This window comes from Crocuta crocuta, unplaced genomic scaffold, assembly GCF_008692635.1.
Source record: "Crocuta crocuta isolate KB4526 unplaced genomic scaffold, BGI_CrCroc_1.0 scaffold84, whole genome shotgun sequence".
NCBI lineage: Eukaryota > Metazoa > Chordata > Mammalia > Carnivora > Hyaenidae > Crocuta > Crocuta crocuta.
In genome coordinates, this window is record NW_027530213.1 from 3,013,065 (window position 1) to 3,035,695 (window position 22,631).

Sequence of the window (22,631 nt, forward strand, 5' to 3'; positions counted from 1 at the left end):
AAGTGGCATGTTTCGGGGGTGATGTCTTCGGAACCCCTTCACCGTCTTCCCATGGATGCACCTTGCCGGCATGCACTGTCTCACCTGCAGGGCACCTTAAAGGCCACCTTCCCATCCCAGCCCCCAGGAGGCTTGGCTGTCTTTGTTTGATTACATTTTTATTTGTTTTTATTTATTTATTTATTTTTATACTTTTCTATTTATTGTTTGGCTCATTTTATTCATCTCTTAAATAGAGGAAGGTACATGGAATACACCCAAGGAATTTCCAAGTTGCCAAAGCTTGAGAGGCTCTCGCGATGCCTGGGTGGCTCAGTCACTTAAGCGTCCGATTTGGCCTTGGGTCCTGATCTCTCAGTTTGTGAGTTTGAGCCCTGTGCCCAGCTCTGTGCAGACAGCTCAGATCCTAGAACCTGCTTCTTATTCTGTGTCTCTCTCGCTCTCTCTGTCCCTCCCCCACTCACATGCACGTGTGTGCTTTCTCTCTCTCTCTAAAATAAACGTTAAAAAAAATTGAAAAGCTCTTAAGTAGCATAGGCATTTAATTCTTCCCCAACGCCAAGCCCAAGCATTGGACTAACCACATGCCAGTTCATTGTAGACGCTTAGATTCAAACATTCCATCCTGACTTCCTCTCTACTGCTCTTTCCCACACCAGTCACCCCGCCCCCCGCCCCCCACATGAGTCTTCTATCTGCTTCTCCGCATCAGTAGTACAGCCCCTAAAATGAGCCATAAGACTGTATTTGATAACAGACACAAAACACACAATGGCTCAAGCCTTTTTTGTCTTGTTTCTAGTCAGATGGCAGCTTTTTGCCACTAACCCAGGCCCCTCTACCACCTTCTGACTCCACCATCCTCCACAGAAGGGTCAGGGGCGGAGGAGAGGGCACATCCCCCTCCTGTTTGAGGCCTTGACCCCGAAGGACCAGCTCCAGACTGGCCAGGACTCTGCACTGGCCACCTCTCACTGCAATGGAGACTGGGAGAGGCGGTCCAGTCCTGAGCTAAAAAAAGAAGAAAAGAAAGAAAGGAAGGAAGGAAGGAAGGAAGGAAGGAAGGAAGGAAGGAAGGAAGGAAGGAAGAAAGAAAGAAAGAAAGAGAGAAAGAAAGAAAGAAAGAAAGAAAGAAAGAAAGAAAGAAAGAAAGAAAGAAAGAAAGAAAGAAAGAAAGAAAGAAAGAAAGGAATTGGAGGATAGACCAGCAGGCTCCCAGGAGCACTGATCTCTGCTCACTCATTAACCTCTCAGACAGGTTCCTCCAGGCCAGGATGGATGCCTGGATTTGAAGTGACAGCCCAGCCGGAAAACGCAGAAAAGCCTCTTCAAACTGGGGGCCTGGGGAGGAGGGTTGTATATTTCCTCTGTGACATTTGAAAGTACGAAATATCACCGAAGACTGTTAAGAGTCAGCTAATCTGACAAACCCTCTTCCTGGGGATGAAAGGAGTGAAGGACTCAGGGACACAAAGGGTCATGGTGGCTTTGCCCTGTCAGAGGGCTGAGCCCCCCGGGTCAAGGCAGAACCTTACCCCAGGTCCACTCAGGCCCTTGCGTCCGCAGACAAAGCCTCCCCAGCCTAGTGGGTTTGAGCCCTGGGTTTATCCCCCATGAAGCCATATTGAGAGACTCCCAATCAGGGCAAAATCAGCAGCAGCAAGAGCTCAGGCGAGACCACCCTGGGTCACGAACACCCCACTTGGTAGGGGTGCTGGCAGGGAGCAAAGCCAGGGCTTTGGCTTCCATCCCGATGCCGCGCCCCACCTTCCTCCCTCCCGTCCGGACCTCAGCTGCTTCCCTTTGACGCCTGTCCTGGTTTCTCCGTTCGAAGAAGAGAAAGAACAAGCAAAAGTTTCTCTTTTACAAATGAAGGCGATTGAGGGCAGTGATCTAAAAGTCAAAGTTGTCAAACCAAACAGCAGGTTTTGCAGACCATATGCTGTGTCTTCCTTGGGCTGAAACATAAAAGCGGATCTATGGGATTGATTTTTAAGGAAACTAACCAACCGTGAACAAGGTTAATCCATAAGCGAAGTTGGAACCACTTATGTCCTATCCTAAGCTATGTTCTTATTCAGATAAATGTTTTCTCAACCAATCGTGTTTCTCCTCTAACCCAGGGGAGAACGTAGTTACCGCAGAGAAAATGCATGGCAGACCCAAAGACACAGAAGGAAAGCCTGAGGAAAGAAACTGCTTATAAAACTTTTAGAAAGCTTTAAAATTATTGGCTGAAAAAGTCATTTTATCCAGTGGTTGATGTGCTTACTAGCAGCATCATGTCCAAATTTCCCTTTGCGCTCAGATTCTAGAAGAGTTTTCCTAATGCACTGTTAACTAACGACGATACCAATGCATGAGTCATGACAGCCGTCAGAAAGGACATAACCACCAGCCAAACCTGCACATGTTACATGTCGAGGCAGAAACCAAATTAAACATGTAACACATAGAAAGAGAGAGAACATTGCCCCGCACCTTTTTTTAACCTTGGCATCAAATCAGGCATCAGAATACAATGCACACATCCTTACCAACCGAAACCAGAATTTTCATTTTTCAGTTCTGAACTTCGAGTGACAATTTAAAGAGTTCACTCAAAATTCTGGCCCTAGGGGCGCCTGGGTGGCTCAATCAGGTAAGCGTCCGACTTCGGCTCAGGTCATGATCTCACAGTTCGTGGGTTCAAGCCCAGCGTCGGGCTCTGTGCTGACAGCTGGCTCAGAGCCTGGAGCCTCCTTCAGATTCTGTGTCTCCCTCTCTCTCTGATCCTCCCCTGCTCATGCTATCTCTCTTTCTCAGGAATAAATAGAACATTAAATTTTTTTTTTTTTTTAAATTCTGGCCCTAAATGGAAGGAGAGCACTAGCAAAGTGCTGGCAGGCACATAGCACATACATCGTTCCATTTAACTTTACAACAACCCACTAAATTGCGTATCGTGATCACCATTTCATAAATGTGGCAACTCAGGCTCAATGAATCTGGATAGTGTATTGGTCTACTCGGGCTGTCATAACAGAAGACCAGAGTACGGGGCAGGGCTGGAGGTTTAAGATCAAGATGCTGACAGGATTCCTTCCTGGCCAACTTGGGTGGGTTGGAAGACCTCTCTTCTTGGCTTGCAAATGGAGGCCTTCTCACTGTGTCTTCACTCGGCCTTTCCTCTGTGTGCACGCCCCTGGTGTCTTTTCCTCTTCTTATAAGGACACCAGTTCTATCAAGGCACCTCCCTTAAGACCTCATTTAATGTTAGTTGTCACCTTAAAGCCCCTATCTCCAAGTACAGTAACAATGGGGGTTGGGTCTTCAATATGGATTGGGGGCGGGGACATGATTCAGCCCATTCAGACTGTCTGAATTCAAACATTTCTTTATTGAGCGTGTGCTGGCTGCCATGTAAAGGCATCTCAGATAGAGTGGGAAGGCATTCCATGGAGGGGTTGGCTCCCAGAACTTGCTGGTAGGGAGACCATTTCACAGCAGTAAGCTCTGTCCTGGTGGGAAGGGTGGGGAGGTACTTACACAAGCTAGATGGCAGGGCACAGGAATCCAAGTCAACCGAAGGCCCGTCCAGAGATGCCAAATAAAAATGGCTTCATCTATTCTGTGAATAGCTACACAAATGCTGTTCAATTTCACTACCATATACCATACACAGTGCGGTTTCCGTGACCCCAAAGAACCAGCATTTCATTCAACTTTTCTTTTCTTTCCTCCAAACCACCAGCTAACGTACTTGAGGGCGACTCCATGGATCAGGATGTTGAAAGCCCCGTGGCCATTCACCAGCCAAAGTTGCCTAAGCAGGCCAGGGATGACCTGCCAAGACACATCAGCCGAGACCGGACCAAAAGGAAAATCCAGAGGTACGTGCGGAAAGATGGAAAATGCAATGTCCATCACGGCAACGTGAGGGAGACCTATCGCTACTTGACCGACATCTTTACCACCTTAGTGGATCTCAAGTGGAGATTCAACCTGCTGATTTTCGTCATGGTTTACACAGTGACATGGCTCTTTTTTGGGATGATCTGGTGGCTAATCGCATACATCCGAGGAGACATGGACCACATAGAGGACCCCTCATGGACTCCCTGTGTCACCAACCTCAACGGGTTCGTCTCTGCTTTTTTATTCTCCATAGAGACAGAAACCACCATCGGTTATGGCTACCGGGTCATCACAGACAAGTGCCCAGAGGGAATTATTCTCCTCTTAATCCAATCTGTGCTGGGGTCCATTGTCAATGCATTCATGGTGGGATGCATGTTTGTAAAAATATCACAACCCAAGAAGAGGGCAGAGACCCTGGTCTTTTCCACCCATGCGGTGATCTCCATGCGGGATGGAAAACTGTGCCTGATGTTTCGAGTAGGGGATCTTAGGAATTCCCACATCGTAGAGGCCTCCATCCGAGCCAAGTTGATAAAATCCAAACAGACTTCAGAGGGTGAGTTCATCCCCTTGAACCAAACAGATATCAATGTAGGGTATTACACCGGGGATGACCGTCTATTTCTGGTGTCACCGCTCATCATCAGCCACGAAATCAACCAACAGAGTCCTTTCTGGGAGATCTCCAAAGCCCAGCTGCCCAAAGAGGAACTAGAAATTGTGGTCATCCTAGAAGGAATGGTGGAGGCTACAGGTAAGACGGGCTCCTTGCGGGGGCATCTGTGGGATCAACACTCTTTGTAAGCTGGACCTTATTTATGATGAAATGTGAAAAACTGAACCTTACTCACTATTGACTCCATCCCCTTGGGTTTCATGACATGCCATACCTGTGTGTCCTCTAACCTAGTGTGGCCTCCAAAAAGTCTAACCATTTAGCTTTTTAAAAGCTTTTGGAAAATAAACTAATCAATACTTTTTTTTGAAAGCACTACTTACTATATTTTAAATTTCCAAATATTTCCTTAAATTAAAATCTTATCTGTCTCTGAAGTGCTTTTAAATGGCTCTAAAACATTGCTTAATTTAAATACTTGAGGTTATTTAATAGCAAGCCAAGAGGAAAAAGTTAAGCCTTTCAAAGGAAGGCTGACAAATTGCTTTAATAAAAATGCAATTTCACCCCTTCTTTGGGAGTCATTTGCAAGACCTGGGGCAAGGGCTCTTCTCTGATATCAAGTGAAAACTGGGTGTCTTTCTGCATACTCTACCTGCTGAACCTCCAGCTGATATAATGACTTGCAGTCAATAATCCTAACAGGAAAGGGAAAAAAGTGAAAATCCATTCATCACAATCCTATTGACCTTTCTGCTGTTAGTGGCCGATCATTGGCGTGTTCTGGGGAAAACGATCCGTTCTCAAAACAGGGAAATGGTCTGTCTTTGTTGAAGTCCTCACTCATATCTGAATTTGACACGTGATATACAATCCCAAAAGCAAAGCAGGTCCTGCCTATATTTATCGGTAACATTCCACAAAATAGAGCCAGACATTCCTGACTTCAGCTAAGAGTAATGCCCCACAGGAAAAGTATAAACCGGAATCCAAATTCATTATTTTTTTTCGTATTCTTTGGAGTTATCAATAGTAGCCTTAAAGTCCTCTTTAGATATGCAAGCTGCCCTTCTGTGCTTTGAAGTCTGCTACCTGTGGTTCTGGGTTCATTTATATAATCTGAAAATGCATGCCCAACCGCCCGACCCCAGGTTCTTCTTCAACCCATAACCTGATCTCAGTCATCCCTTGAAAGTCGTCGGCCCCATCTTTCTGCTTCCCTGTACCCAACAGGCAAGGTCACAACCTCTAACTAACTTCTCTCAGAGTGGTGGAAACTTTTACAATCGGTTTTTTAAATGCATCCAGCAATGGAAGTGTGAGTAAAAGTCTCTGCCTGGGGCTCAATGATAGGAGTGCGATCCTTTCCATAGAACAAGAGGAACATGGACCTAATTTGAAAATGGCTTTAAAGAATGACAAAATAAGTTGGTCCGAAGGCTGTGGGTTATCGTTAAGCTGATTAAGAATGACAAAATAATTCACACGAAATACTCAGAGCTGCACATGTGAATGGGGTCATGTGTACCTTGACCCTGACTTTCCCCCCCAGAGAATACTTTCAAGGCAATGCTGTATGGAGGAAGGAGGTAGAAAGAGGGGAGGAGGGAGGGGAGGAGGGAGGGGAGGAGGGAGGGGAGGAACCAATCCAAACAGGGAGTTCGGTCATTTTCTCATAGACCAGAAACTTCTCCCACCTCCCTGAGCACAGGGACTCTGTATCCCCCTAGTGGTGACCACTGTCATACAGCCATGTGTTGCAGTCCTTATGGTAGATTTCCCATTATAAACTCTCCAGGTAGGACATGAGGGAGACGAGTGGACAAGCCTTCTTATCGTTGCATCTTTGAGCTCAAGAAGCAAAAGCCACTGGAGATGTACCCTCTGGTTACTGGTGTTAATCAGAGCTTCAAGTTGCAGGAGCTCAGCTATGAGTTCCCTCAGATGGAAGCCCAATCTCGAGAAAAATAAATGAATCCTGAATAAGCCCATTATCTTTGTAATGTCCCTGAGCTGGAATTCTCCCTGGGGCAGACTGCGTTTCTGGGGGCAGCTTGTGATGAGTGAGAGTTTCTAAAGGGAGGAACAATGTTTTCTTGGTAATTAACAGTGATACTCGCCTCTGGGCATTCAGCGGGGCCTTTCTTACTGCTTTCTTAGAGAAAACTTTGTAGTTGCAGGCAAACAAAAATCAAAACACTTTACCACTGTTCCTGGGGAAAGGCAACTGCTCTTAATTTAAAAAAAATTTTTCTAATTTCCGTTATGTGGAGAGAACAATGTTCTAGAAAGTTCTGGGTTTGTCTGGAAGCTGGATGTATTTTGATCTTTTCCTGACGGGATTCATAAAGGTCAATACTTCCAGCCCATCTGATCTCTTAACCTTCAGCGGGATACTTTTTCTTTGTGAATGAAAAGCACAAATGGAATTTATGGGTATTAAACAGGCCCTGGAGGTTTGGGAAGAATGCTTCAAGGAGTCAAAGCCACAGGGGGAAAAAAAAAACAAGTGTAAACCAAATACACACCAAGGAAAACAAATTCACAAGGATCTAATTATTCATTACGGGGCTAGATGGGATGTCAGGAGCCTTGAAAACAGAAAGCTGACCCCAAACGATTTCCACTTTATTCATCCCTTCTTTCAAAAATGTCTTAGTTGCCCTTAAACCACAATCAGTGAGCCCAATTAGCGGGCATCTTCCAAGCATGAGCCCTGCACTGCAACCTCACCACAGTGCTCTCTTCCTTTCATGCATGTTGCAAGTATACAGTGATTCCAATATGGTATTTTCTGGAAATCTGAACTATCCTGCAGTAAACCCAGTATCCACCGGGATCCTTCAGTCTGCTGAGCACCCGGGTCCAGCACAGGCCAGTCGGTGTTCTGCTAATGCATTATATTCTGCACTGCAGCAAGCCTGCTTTGCACCCTCACTTAGAGTCAGCCTCCGTTTTAGAAAATGAAAAGTAAGCTCCTTGAAGACAGGACGTGATGTTGTGCAACGTTGATGCCCTGCAGGTCTTAACACGAGTCTTCCACTCAATAAGTCCTCTAGCCTCATAAAAGACAGACTCACACCCACAGCAGACAGACCCACATCCGTGGTGGAGGGCTTGCGTCTGGTCCAGCCCAGGGTCAGAGGGAGGTGCATGGTGACCTCCTGAGAACCTTTCAGTCATGTGATTCTATTTTTGAAAACGAATCAAACCCTGGAAAATTCTGACACCAGCCACCCAGACATCTGGGAACTGGCCGTGTCTCATCCTGCAAATATATTTTTAAAGGGGGCCCTTTATGTTCCTGACACATGGGCAATTTTGAGATAGTGATGTTTACAAAAGGGTTCACAGCTACGTAAATAAACATGCTCGCAGCTGTGACAAATGTGCTTTAAAATAGTAAAGCATTCATATAGACTGTTATTTATAGAGGGCAAATTGGCCTGGAGGCTAGATGACAGCCACACAGAGCTGGGCCGGTTGCCAGCTAGCTCCTCACTATAGCCTTTCTGATTGATGAACTTCCATATTTACCCCCCAACGATTATGCAACTCTGACGAGCAGTCCTTTCCAACACCTCAGCAAATGTGCCTGGTTAGCCGGGATGAATCCCCATTAAGCTTTTTAAGCTTTTTTTTTTTTCACGTTTTATTACAGAAATCATAAAACTTATACAAGAGTAGACCACAAAGGATAACTAACTCTCATATACCCATCATTCAATTTCTAGAATTGTCGATTCACAGCCAAACTTGTTCCATCGGGACCAACACTCCCTAAGTGGCCCTAGGCATCGGATCATTTTATCTACAAATCTTTCTTGTGTGTTTCTAAAAGGCAAGGGCTCTCACACGTCACGAGAACACCACCGTGGCACCTAAAAGACTTAAAAGAGTGATCGTTCCTTAAGATCCAATATTTAGGTCCTCCAACTTCTAATTGTCCCACAAATGCCTTTTTTTATTATTGTTTTCAAAGCTGCTTGTGTGAAGCAGGATCCAAATGAGGCTAGCACGCTGTGACTGGTTGGGATCTCACGAAAGTCTCTTAATCTGGGAGCTCCATCCACCTCCATCTGGCGAGAGGTGGGGGGGGGAACGGGGGTGGAGTCTTTCTTTCAAGTATTTCTCAAAGAAGAGAACTTCTGAAAGATTTAAATACCGCACAGAAAACTAGGGAAATTGGAGGCTGGAAGGAAGCCAAATCTGTGGAGATACACTGACAAGGTAGGGGTGAGGAAACAGGGCCTACCGAGGAGGAGGGGGAGTGGGCATCCTAAATCCGAGAAGGCAAACCGGAAGTAAGTGGCAGCAAACCAGAAGCAGAAAACAGGAAGTGGGGGAGGGCGAACCGGAAGTAGTTTCCGTCCTTCACCGCAGGAAAACTCAGCTCCGTCTCTCGAATAGTGTGCATGTGGAGAGGGTTTGGTCGCATAAATCACATGAGAGATCACAGGATTCTTTGAGTTGGAAGGGCTCTTCACCAGCTCTTATTTTACAGAGGGGACGGAGGCCCGACTAGTGACTGGGCTAAGGTCAAAGAGCCACTGGCAGAGAAGGAACTTGAAACCCAAGATGGCTGATGTCATCCAGCCTCTGCGTCCAGTGCTCTTTGCATGGTGAACGCCTCCAGTTCATGAGGACTCAAGAGAGAAGTGCACCCGAAAAAAGTGTGCAAGCAGGCTGCCTTCTCTTTTCTTTAAGGCTTCTCCGTTGGTTTCTATTGTTATTGGTTCCTTTTGAAACTCTTTGTGCATTCACATGAATTTTTAACAACCATATATTAAGATGAAATGTGCTGCAAACAGTTCTGAAATCTAAATTAAGTAAGCAACATCTACACAAATACCCCTGGAAGAGTATGATGTTCTGTCCAAGCTGATTTCTAAATACCATTTTTCTTTGCTGTGATCAAAATGCCACTTCACTATAATAGAGGAGAATATGAGATCACAGATTTTGAAAAGGTGGCATTTCACAGATAAGGTGGTTGAGTGTTTGCCTTACAGTACTCTCAAGCTATTTCTAGTAATGATATTTCATATCCATTACATCTTTCAAATCTTATTTTCTCCTTTTGATAAGTTACTGCTAATCCCTCCGTTGGCAAGTCATTATCTCAAGATTTACCATTTTTCTCTTAAGAGTTATAACCCCAGCTACCTAACCTGGAGAAAGGATTAATTGATGTGATCTGAGATGTTAAGAACTTAGGTGAAACCCTCTTGGTAAATCTGTATAAGGAGGAATCCAAAAAATTTCAGGGACACGTGAATGTATTTTTCCTCGGTAGAAATCTACCATTCACCAACATCAAGACATCCAACTATACTTTCTTCCTTGAGCAATAGGTTCAGTGATTTGTTCAGAGCTTCCATCCAAAATGTCTACCTCAATATACTGTATCCCAGTAGTGCCATTCGCTGGATAAAAATCGATGATAATTGCTCCCCTAATATGGTACCTTTTGTGACCGTCAGCAGTTTGGGGACACCATGTTCTGGTTCATCACATGTCCTAACAATCTGAGGCTGGATGCTGTAGAGCGCACACGGGGTTGTAAGCTTTTCCATAACCTTCTAAAAGGAAGAATACTGCAACTCTGTTAAACAATATAACTTTGTTAAATATTTCCCCTAATTTAGGAGGCGTGTAGGGCCCTATAACTTAGAAGGCCAGTGCATCAAAGTCACCATAGATTATCATGATTGACAACATACTGGACAATTATTACATTTTCGTTATTAAAATGCCAGTACCAGACAATCCTTTGTCCTTCCCTTTCTGAATAGGCCATGAGGAGCTACCGAAATGGGTGTTCCATAAAAGTCAATGATGGATACACAGTATATGCAATTTAGATTCAAACCCAAGAAAAAAATTGAGCTGGCATTGAAAAGTTAGCTCTGGCCCACACCAAAGTCAACACTCATGTTGGGAAGAAACTGCACCATTCAAATTAAGAGATGAGTGTCCATATGAGGACTTTGTGAAGACACAAAACAGATGAATATAAGGGAAGAGAAGCAAAAATAATATAAAAACAGGGAAGGGGACAAAAACATAAGAGACTCTAAAATACGGAGAACAAACAGAGGGTTGCTGGAGGGGTTGTGGGAGGGGGGATGGGCTAACTGGGCGAGGGGCATTAAGGAATCTACTCTTGAAATCATTGTTGCACTATATGCTAACTTGGATGTAAATTTTTAAAAATTAGTTAAAAATAATAAAAAATAAAAATAAATTTAAAAAGCAGCAAGGTGAAAACCAGTATATATAAGAGAAAAAAATACCTATAAGAAATACAGTATGATCACGCTTTACAAAGAACTAATGTGCATATATATATGTGCTGAACATTTCTGGAAGGATACTGTAGAAACTGTGAAGAATGNAATATCTTTTGGTACTCTTTGATTTTTTTCTTTTATCACCTGTGTTACTATTATAATTAAAAACAAGCAGATTAAAATGTAGATAATTGTTGAAGTTAGAGCTTAGTTACAGTATCTCTATTTTTATGTATGTTTGAATTCTTCCAGAATAAAAAAGGTCTTAAATTTAAAAAAAAGAAATAAAAAATTAGAGTAACGAATTAAACTTTTANAAATACATAGTTTTATTATTTCTTAAGACATTCCATAATATGAGTTGGGACAGTGAAGTGGTTCTCCCAGACCATTTCTAATGACCAGGAGTGAGTCACTGGGGAAAGTCATGTAAATTATTCACACACACACACACACACACACACACACACACGCACACACACTGATCTAAATAGCCAGAGGTGCTTCCTCTCCAGTTAAGCATGTTCTTGCCTTTCTGTCCTACACCAATCCACCCACAAGTTCTGTTTGTTATATTAATTATTCAGCGTGCCTCTTTTCTAAAAGTCATTTCTCTCAGCGGCAGCCAAGCTTCCTTGTGTTTCTTTGTGTCATTTATAGCGTCAGGCCATCCCGGGCTCAAACCACAGTTGCTGCATTCACTGGCTTCCTTAACCTCTCTATGCCTCGAGATTTCTTCCACACTAAAATTGAACCAAGAAGGGAATCTACCTCACAAGTGATCTTTCAACTTCCTGGTTTTGCGAGAGCAGATCATTTCTTTCCCCATAGACAGGCACGGGTGAGAGGCCATACAGAGCAAACCTATGCCAGGGCGGGAAGCCTGGCATTCCCAAGGGCCAGTCCCCGAGAGTGGCTCCATTGTCTTCAGGGACCTCGCAGCTGATGCCTCGACAGAATAACAAATGACCCTCCGAAGGCCCTCTGCATAGTCAAAAAGGCAAATGTTAACTTATGATCGCCAGTTCAAGAAATGCATACTCACAACTGAGAGTAAACGCCAGCCTGGCCTCTGCCCCAGTTACTTACCATGAATTACAAATCGATGGGATGTGAATTAATGAGGATCACTGGGCTCCAAAAAGACTTTGTGTTCCTATAGATAGTAACATTTCATCATTATAATTTCTGCCCAAAGTGGACATGAATATAGATTATTCTCGGGTCTTCTGAGGCAACAGCTCAGTGAGGACAAGACCAATAGTCTGCATTTGAAACCAGTATTTCTGTGTTCCCAGTTCTCCTCTCAGGCCTCCCATAAGAAATCTAAGGTATCAGTTGACATCCCAATTCGGAGAATGTAGTTTTGTGCTGGCCACGCAACTAAATTATATTTACTTATGTAATAAGTCCTTAGAGATACTTCTGCTTTAAACTATAGATATGCTTCAACAAAGCAGTCAGTTGACCCTTAAATGACATGGGGGTTAGGGACACTGACCCCCCCCAAGCAATTGAAAATCAATGGGTAACATTGACTCCCCAAAACTTAACTACTTATAACCTACTGTTGACCAGAAGTCTTTCTGATAACAATTGACTAACACCTATCTTGTATGTTATATATCATGTATGCTATAGTCTTACAATAAAGTAAGCTAGAAAAAAGAAAATGTTAAGAAAATCCCAAGGGAGAGAAAACACATTTACAGTACCATATTGTAAAAAAAAAATCCACATATGATGGCACCCACATAGTTCAAACCTGTGTTGCTCAAGGGTCAAATGTCAAGAGTAATTTCTGTAGAACCAACTTCATTGTTCTCTATTTATTAAGAAAGAATGATAAAGATACTGTAGCAATCTGCCCCCTATAAGTTATGCTTCAGTAGCAAACAACCATAAGGGCTTAAAACACATGGGTTTATTTCTCTTTCACGTTACACGTAAGTTACAGCTCGTTCCCATCCTGTTTACTCCAGGATGCAGATTGAAGACGCAGGCCCTAGGTAGGACGTGTGGCACTCATGGCAGGGAGTAAAAAGAGAAATGACTGGACACCTCACTTCCGCTCGTCATGTATTAGTCATACATCGCAAGTCATATGGGAGTGATTGATATGCATGGAATGGGGAAATATGATTGCTTCCCAGGACATGGAATAAGCAAATGAGAACAGAGTAATACAATCTACCACAGGTTAGCAAGTGGTTTTGAAAACCACTAGTCTGCGTTAAAAACCTTTTGTGAGTTAGGGTTTAAAACGTACGGCAGTCATTAGTGCTCTTGGCCAAATGTGTCCAGCTTTCATCCTCCCAGACCCGTTTCAGGGTCCCCTTCCCCTGTTCCTGTTGAATACGGCCATGTGATACACATTCTTCCAGAAGTATACACATAAGCCATGCATATCAATCTGGTGGAAAATGTTCCCTTCCGCGTGTACGGTACTCAAAATACACATCACATGGGAGCCTCCATCATCCTGGACTGTAGACTGGCTTTGAAGAATAGACCCTGGCAAGTCCCTTGGATCATATAGCATGACTGAGATATAACGTCATGTTATTGGCCAGTATCAGGTTAAGCCACTGAAATTTGAGTTGTTTAATATGATGGAGAAATCTAGCCTATCTTGTCTGATACAAAATATCACACTAACATTTTGACACGTTGGCTCATGTATCCCTCATGGCTACAGACTAGCCATCAAATGAATCTGTAGCTAGCTCCTTTGCAGAGCCTCCCTCTCCCTTCTTTTTTTTTTTTTTAAATGTTTTTATTTATTTCTTAGGAGAGAGAGAGAGACACAGCGTGAGGAGGGGAGGGTCAGAGAGAGAGGGAGTCACAGACTGAAACAGGCTCCAGGCTCTGAGCTGACAGTCAGCACAGAGCCCGACGCGGGGCTCGAACCCACGAACCGCAAGATCATGACCTAAGCGAAAGTCGGACGCTTAACCGACTAAGCCACCCAGGTGCCCCAACCCCTCCCTTCTTTAAGTCCTATCTTCACAGGTTAAGCCTTTCAGTTCAGACAGGCTGACTTCAAACTGTTTCCATACCTGACTCTCAGTGAAATTGGGCACCTCCTCTTCCTTAACTTTACCAAGCTTCTTTTTCCACTCTGAAACATGAGAATAGTATTTAAACCTACAAGAAAATTCCATGAAATAATACATATAAGTCACTTATCACGGGGCCTAATGCATAGTAAGTGCTCAATAAATTTAGAGAGTGAATCTCTAATTCTGTGAATCACACTATTTTCATCCATCGTTCCTGGAGTGCCTATTGGATGCCAATTATTTTAGTATGTGCCTTGCACATAGATTATTTTCAATCCTCAAAACAATTCTAAAAGGTGGGTACCATTCTCGTTTAACAAATGAAGAGTTGACTCAAGAGTAGGGAGTTAGAAAGCAACTTCCCTGAGATCACCCACCTGGCAAAATGGTAAAGACAGGATCCAGTCTCAGAGTTGCCCACCTCCTCGGTCTGTCAGCCCCATGCCTCTCCAGAGGACACATGGTGCATACAGTCACATTTAAAGGAGCAGTTAGTGACTCAGGTTCACTAGTACACTGACAATTATGGCTTGATGATATATTCTCCTTAGATTACCGACTGGCTTTGGCTTGCCCATCAGGCTCACCTTTCCTGACCATAAAAGACAGAAGCAATCTGCTTTTCCATAACGTGTAGCACTGAGTCTCTTGAAAGGGCATCTACTTGCTCATTCTCCAGATTCTGCCCAAGTCGGGGCTATCAGGCAGCCATGCCAGTTGATGCTCTGGGCCAACCCCATCCAAAGCAGGCTGGTGCCATGCCAAGTATAACCCAAAGTGCAATCAAGCAGCTGGCTCACAAACCCTCAGGGGAGGAAGAAATAAAATTTCATATTGAAAGGGAAAGATCACTTTTGACTGTGAACTTGCCTGCCAGAAAGCATGATAATAAAAAGATGTAGGCTTTGACCAGCCTAATCAAACATTGCTGGGGGTTCCATTTCATGGTGAAATACCCAGCAAGACTCTTTCTGGGGTTTGATGATGATGATGACAATTTTTCTCTAGGCACTGAGGTCATCCTTACAAGATTTTAATTAAACATTTGCTGAGTAAATGCATTTCTTTTTACATTTTCTCAAGCGTATTTCATATATGGTGAATACTAATAGGACTCTCTGGAAGCTGGTGGATGAGAAGGAGCTGATGGTGATGACATTAGAGAGGCACCCATAGTAAAAGCACCAACGATACAAGGCTAAAGCTTGAATCGAAAATGGATTAATGCCCTGTTCACACTGACCCTGAATCAAGTATCTTTAATACAAGTCAGAGAGCTTGCAAGAGCAGTAGTGTATGAGTCCTTTACTTGCTTTAGATCCTTGGCTTTCTATACCGTCTGTCTCTCTAAACAAAGTCGGAAAAGTTCTTAAACTTTTTTTTTAATTTTTTTAATGTTTTATTTATTTCTAGGAGAGAGACAGCATGAGCAGGGGAGGGTCAGAGAGAGAGGGAGTCACAGACTCTGAAACAGGCTCCAGGCTCTGAGCTGGCAGTCAGCACAGAGCCCGACGCGGGGCTGGAACCCACGAACCGTGAGATCATGACCTAAGCGAAAGTCGGACGCTTAACCAAGCCACCCAGGCGCCCCGGAAAAGTTCTTAAACTTTAAAGGAACAAAAATGATGCTGGTCCATGACTCTTGCTGAAGCTCTTTCTTAAGAATCCACAAGGTCTAGGGGCGCCTGGGTGGCTTAGTCGGTTAAGCGTCCGANTCAAATTTCTGTCTCTGGTGTTCTGCACTCAGAGATCTAGCCGCATACTTGGCATCCTTATTTAGATGCCTAACAAGCCTGTACAACTAATGCAGCCAAAGCAGACACCAAAGATTCTAGAATCCCCTGTCAGTTCTTCCCCTCTCCACGTTCCCCATCTTCATAAGTGTTATCGTCAATCATGCAGTGACTTACATCACAAACTGCAGCAGCGTCCTTGATCCATCTCATTCCCTTACCATCTGGAAGTCCCATGGATATGGCTTCCAAAATATGTCTCTGGCCATGGCTACCTCCCCAGATCAGGTCATCATAATGTGGGGGAATGGCATTCTGCTGAGTCTCCCTGCTTTACTCTGACCATCCTACAAAAGTCCATCTTGCCCACGGCATCTAGAGTGCTTTTAATAAATGTAAACCAGAGCAAGTCATTCCCATGCTCATAGTGCTCCAACAAGTTCCCACAGCACTTCGGAAATCCAGATTCCTCGCCATGGTCTACAAGGTCTATGTGGCCTGGCTCCAACCTGCCTGTCTGCTTTTACCTCTAACCGCTTTTCCATCTGATTCACCAGGCCGCAGCCATATGAGGTCTCCGTGCTGAGCACAGAGACTCTCCCTCGGGGAGGTCTTCTCCAACCACCCAAGAGAAACCAGCTTCAATCACTGTGCATCCACCATGCTATGTGGAACGTGTCACCAGCTGACATCATCTTGTTATGTGTTTATTAACAATCAGGATGTTAAGCTCCATGACCGCAGTGCCTTGTCCTGTCTTTGCTATACTCTCAGTACTGGGAACAGTTCCTGGACCATAGCAGGCACTGGATAAGTATGTGTCAGGATAAATGAATGAAGGAATGAATAAGATATTCTATATGGTCACAAACAGGTCTCTTAAGCTCTAGAGAAAGTCTAGAGTCATTAAAAATTGCCCAAAAAAATCCATCTGGCTTGCCTAAAGGCTCTGCCTCCTGACGTTGGGAATCACTCCAGGAACCAGCTCCAGCCACCCTCCTCAGTCTTCTTCAAGGCTCCCTTCCACTATCGGCCACTGAAAATTTCAGTGGGTCCCCAGGGCTCTGTCCTGAGCTCTGATCACTTCCTTCCAGACATCCTCCCAAAGCAAACCATTCCCTGCCTCTTGGAGCCAACTCTTGTCTGCTCCCTCTTCTGCAGTCCACACTTTGATGCATAAAAGCACTAGTCTCCCAGTTGCCCAGATCAGAAAGCTGGCTGTCATCCTCCACGGTGATGGCCCTTGGGCCCTGTAGCTTTCTCACTCCCAGCCATTTCCCCAAGCCCTGGACTGCAGCTAGCCGGTAAGACACCTTTGTGCAAAAGAGGAAGAGTCATCCCTCCTCAAGACACTCTACTGCCATCTGCTGGGAAATTGGTGTAACAAATAAACAAATTCATACTTTGGTGTAATGAGTTGTCCAGTGTGCATCCTGCACAACCATATGCAGCAGCCGTGGCTAAGCAGGTCCATTCCAGCTCATACCTGCCTGTGGTATCCAACTGTTCTCTCCTTTCCGGCATCTCGGCCACCACATTGGTTCACAGCACCGCCCCCTCCCCCTGGACTATTACCTGCTTCCCTACCGTCTTCCCTAACTGTAGAGTTTTGTTTCGGCAATTCCCTTCCTTACGATTGTCAGAAGCAACCTTGTAACCTACAAATACCATCCTCTCACTCCCCAGGTCATTCTCAGCAGCGTCCAAGTAGTTGAAGAATAAAGACCAATGTCCTTCGTAGGTCTCAAACAGGCACCCATCCAGATGCTCTGTCCCTTCCTCCACTCCATGCATATGTGGCTGCAATTCCTGAATGTACCATGGGTTATTTTGCCTCTGGCCTGCACATGCGTTGTGACAATATCTCCATCTAGAATACGCTCCTCCATTTTTACCTTTCTGATAACTCCTACTCATCTACCTAATTCCCCTGCAAATGCTGCCCCCTCCCCCCATACAGGAAACATTAATGACTGCTTGGTTCTCCGTGTCTGCCTCCTCTATGTTTCTACACATTTCCATCATGTCTACAGCTTTGTGGGTGATTGACCACATGGCCGGGTGCCCCCAACAGACTTTACATTTTTAAGGATAAGTATTGTGCTTTTTTCCCCCATTCTCAACAACTAGTACAATTTGGCTTGTAGCAGGTGCTAAATAAAAGGGATGAATACATAAATGATTTTTTTAACATTTATTTATTTTTGAAAGACAGAGAGAGACAAAGCACAAGCAAGGGAGGGGGAGACAGAGAGAGAGGGTGACACAGAATCCGAAGCAGGCTCCAGGCTCTGAGCTGTCAGCACAGAGCCCGACACGGGGCTCGAACCCATGATCCACGAGATCATGACCAAAGCGGAAGTCAGAGGTTTAACCGACTGAGCCACCCAGGCACCCCCATAAAGGATTTTTTAAAAAGCAGAGTCTGGCCTTCCCAAATGTGTCTCAGGCACTCCGATACATTTCTTCCTCACCTGGCACCATGTTATCTCAACTCTACCAAGAGCCAAGGGCTACATCTGGCTTCGTTATGAGGCTGTTATATCATTTAATTTAAAAATTAAAAGGGCGCCTGGGTGGCTCAGTAGGTTAAACATCCAACTTCAGCTCAGGTCATGATCTCATGGTTCATGAGTTAGAGCCCTGCATTGGCTCTGTGCTGACCGCACAGAACTTGGACCCCACTTTGTGTTCTGTCTCCCTCTCTCTGCCCTGCCCCTGCTCACACTCTGTCTGTCTGTCTGTCTTTCTGTCTGTCTCTCTCTCTCTCAAAAATCAATAAACATTAAAAAATTAAAGACACATTTTATTAAAAGAAGCTGTTTATTCTACAGGACCCTCTCCCCACCCAACATTCAGCATGCATCTTATAAACTCCGTCTGGTACCTAACTGCGGATAATTTAAGGCAGAGATCCAAAAGATAACCTTGTCCCAGAATTTGGTCTCACACTGCACAAGGGGCTCTGCCAAGTAGAAATACCCTTGATCCCCTTCTGAAAGCAGGGCTAGTCCAATGGAGACCCTCTTGGGTCCAGGAGACTGGGCTCCCAGAGCAAGTCTTCCCCATGGCTTTCATCGCACCGCGTTCCACGCACAGAGAGTTCCCTCTGATACTGTCGGATTCTGCTCGCAAGCCTACTCCCCTCTGCCAAGGGACCAACCAGGCAGATCTCTCAGGAGAGCAGAGCGTGGGAAAGGCTAAACCTTTTCCCAAGTTTCCACCATAAGGAACAGTCTCCCTACACGACCCTTGCTCGCCAGAGTTATGAAGGGTGAGCCGATGCTAAATCAGGACACACCACCACACCCTGACACCTCCTAAGAGGCCTTTCTGAAGGTCAAAACTCAACAGGCAGGGTGTCTTAGGCTGAGGTGTATTCGGGCTGCAGGCAAGGATTTCCCAGAAACATCCATGGGTGTCGCACGGTACAAAGTTAGAAAAACACAGTCCTGTCCTTAGGGCACTCACATTTTAGAGCAGGGGAGTGGCCAGATGTTTTTTATAAAAGGGCCAGGTAGTAAATATTTTAGGCTTTGTGACACTTCTGTCACAGGGACTGAAGCAGCCACAGGCACTAAGGTGAAAAATGAGTGTGGCTATGTCCCAATAAAACTTTATTTATGGACGCATAATTTTCAGGTGTCATAAAATATTCCTCTTTGTGTTTTTTCCCAACCATTTAAAAATGTCAAAACCACGTTTAGCCCTCGCCGGTTCCAGCCATCAAGATGACACAAACAAATCACAATAAGATACAAAACGGGATAATGGACGTAAGGGAAACATTTTGAGTGGGGGAGGCGAGCACAGCGTCCATGGGCTCTGCTCGGCTGATCCCAGTCGGAACTGCCCTGCTCCACGTCCTCACTGTCAACCAGAGCAGCAGGCTGGACACCTCCTGGGGAAAGGAGAAGCGGCTGCAACCCACGGAAAGATGCGATCACTCACATCTGCATCCCGCACAATGAGAACACAACAGGGGGCAGAGGTTTCCCGTCCTTAGAGAGAGCGCTAAAACAGAACTTCTGTTGAAAAGCAGAGATGCGTTGGTAAACAGTACTATTAATAACATCGTGTTTTAAAGAAAAAAATAAAGGGATGTGAGCAATTTTGTTTACTGGGGGTGGGCGCTGACTCCCCATTTCCTTTTTTGCTCATTCTGTTTTGCTCTGGGTGAAAAGTCCTCCCACTACTTCAAGTTTTCTGACTCTTCTCAGGGCAACATGCATTCTTTTTTAATGTGTATTTATTTGTTTTTGAAAGAGAGAGAGAGAGAAAGTGCAAGTGGGGGAAGCAAGAGAGAGAGAGAGAAGGATAGAGATTCCAAAGCAGGATCCGCACTGTCAGATTCACAAACTGGGAGATCGTGACCTGAGCCAAAATCAGACTTTTAACGATTGAGCCACCCAGGCGCCCCGTGGGCAAAATGTATTCTTAATAACATCAGCCTGTCTGGTGGATGAAGGTTCTAAAGTCCATTACATCCCGAAAGAGACTTTTTTTGGTCCAAACTCCACTCTGCCCCCATCCCCGTTTTCTTTAAGAGATCAAGAGGAACATATATTAATTAGCCATCAACAAAGACACACAACCTTTGTTATAAATGACATATCCACACAACACAACCCTGAGTGCTATCAGGCAACCGGGAGACACAGGCTAGACAGAAAGGTGTCTTTATCAAACTAGTCCATGATGCTTCCAATCATACAGAAGAGCTTGCCGTCAACACGGCCCGCAAGTGACATCACTCAGTCTTTCTAGTGTCACCTACCAGACGTGGTAGGTGCGAAGACCTCACAAAGCCTCTCTGGTGTGCTTTGACTGTACTTCTATCCAGCCGCAGGATTTTTTACCAAAATAATTGTACTCATCTCTTGAATCACAGTAGCACTTAGGAACTTTCCTTAATAAAAATTGTTTTGCCAGGGCTCCTGGGTGGCTCAGTTGATTAAGCATCCGACTCGTGATTTTGGTTCAGGTCACGATCTCATCGTCCTGGGATTGAGCCCCGTGTCGAGCTCTGTGCTGACAGTGCAGAGCCTGCTTGGGATACTCTCTCTCTCCCAGTCTCTCTGACCCTCACCCACTCACTCTCTCTCTCTCAAAAATAAAAATAAATACACTTAAAAAATTGTTTTCCCTAGAATGGATTTTCACTGGAAAATATACACCGGGAAGCGTCGGGTTCTCTCCTGGCTCATATTTGTTCTCTGTCTTTCCACACTGGCTTCTGTAGCTCCCTTTTCCCACCAGTCTGAATTCCCCAGACACTGTAAGGTCCAACAGGTGCCACCTCCTCCATGAAGCCCTCACGTGATGCAGCTGGCCCTGCATTCTCTCCTCTCAGGTCCTGTACTATTTCCTATTTTCCTGAGTGCTGTTGCCTTCTCCCCAGTAGACTGTGAGCTACACTGTGGAGAGGCCCTAATCTTCCGGTCTTCTCTCTCCTTTACCCCTTGGCCCCATGCCGAGCACCTGAAGACCACAGTGCCTGTTTGCAACAGTGCAGGGACCAGTCAAGGTACCTCTTGGCCTGCCCCTGTGGATCCAAGCCATGCCAAGCGTTCTTTGACAACAATGTGACAATCGTTGGGACAAGAATTCCCTATGAGTTCATTTATAGACCTTGAACATAGCTGAACCCTTCCACAAATTGATCCTGTTAGCCATGCTCCATCACAAGTCAGGGCAGCAGAAACAATCTTCCACATTTCACCACATTTGCTTAATCATCCTCTCTAGATCTGGAGGCAGATACCAACATAGATATGTGTGTGTGTGTGCACGTATGTGTATTGAAGATTCTTTTTAATCATTTGAAAGCAAGCTGTAGACCTGACTCCACTTGACCCCTAAATTCTTTAGTGTCTGTTTTGTAAATGTGAAGACAGTGGTAGAAAACCACAGTGTAATCATCAAAATCAAAAAATTGACATTGATACAATGCTATTATCTAATCTGTAGACCTGATTCAGATTTTTGCCAAGCTTCCAAATAATTTTTTTAATAGGATCCCAGATCATACCCTGTTGCCAAGTCTTTTCATCTCTTATAATCTAGCAGAGCTCCTCTGTCTGTGTTTAACTTTCATGACATAACTTTTTTGAAGAGTACCGGCCAATTACTTTCTACAATGTCCCTCGATTGAGATTACGTTTTCATGTTTCCCCTTGATTATATTCCGTTTCCGCAGTTTTTACTAGAATAAACAGACCTGATGCTGTGTTCTTCTCAGTACATCATATCAGGAGACACGTGGTGTCAGCTCTTGCTAATTGGATGATGTTAACTTCAATCACTGGTTAAGTGGGGTGCCTACCAGCTTTTTCTACTGTAAAGTTACTACTTTTCACTTTGTAAAAAATATCTTATGGATAGGCACTTTGAGACCTTGTAAATGTCCTATTCCTCCTCAAACTTTCATTTTAGCATCCATTGATGATTCTTATCTATGTCAACTAGGTACGTCTAGGATGGTTACCAAATGGTGATTTTTCTAGCTCCATGATTCTACATTGATGTGTTGGCTTTCAGCTATAAAGAAGAGCTTTTCTCCCTCCATTATCTATCTATCTATCTATCTATCTATCTATCTATCTATCTATCTATCAATATCAGTATGGACTCACAGAATCTTGTTTTATTTAATGGATTACAATCTATTATTATTTATTCACGATACTCTAGTTATCCCAGATTTGGCCAGTGGAATCCCTTCCAGGCAGGCTTCTTGATATTTGAAAATTTATCATTTTTTTGTGTTCTTCCTTCCTTTATGGTACAAAAAGATGTTCTTAGCTTCCCCCATATTTTCCCTGTGCCCATTATGGAATCGGACATTTCTCCAAAGAGTCTTCATTCCCTTTAGTAAAACATGCTCTTTAGAAGCCAAGACCTGGACACCAGGAGTGCTGAGAAGGCACCCATATTAGACTCCTTTGGTCACAAAAGAAAAGATCAGCTCTACCCCAGCTCCGTTGACTGCTAAGTGTTTCTATCTGAACTAAACCAGTAGCTCAAA

General features: G+C 44.4%; 1 protein-coding gene across 1 annotated transcript in view; it reads left to right on the forward strand.

Moving 5' to 3' along the window:
• The first annotated feature begins 3,741 nt into the window (after nucleotides 1-3,741).
• KCNJ6 (potassium inwardly rectifying channel subfamily J member 6) overlaps nucleotides 3,742-22,631 on the forward strand; it is a 76,455-nt gene continuing 57,565 nt past the window's right edge. The window contains exon 1 of the mRNA XM_077765410.1: nucleotides 3,742-4,654. Coding sequence (XP_077621536.1) covers nucleotides 3,757-4,654 — 898 coding nt within the window. The 5' untranslated portion in view covers nucleotides 3,742-3,756. The remainder of the gene's footprint in view (nucleotides 4,655-22,631) is intronic.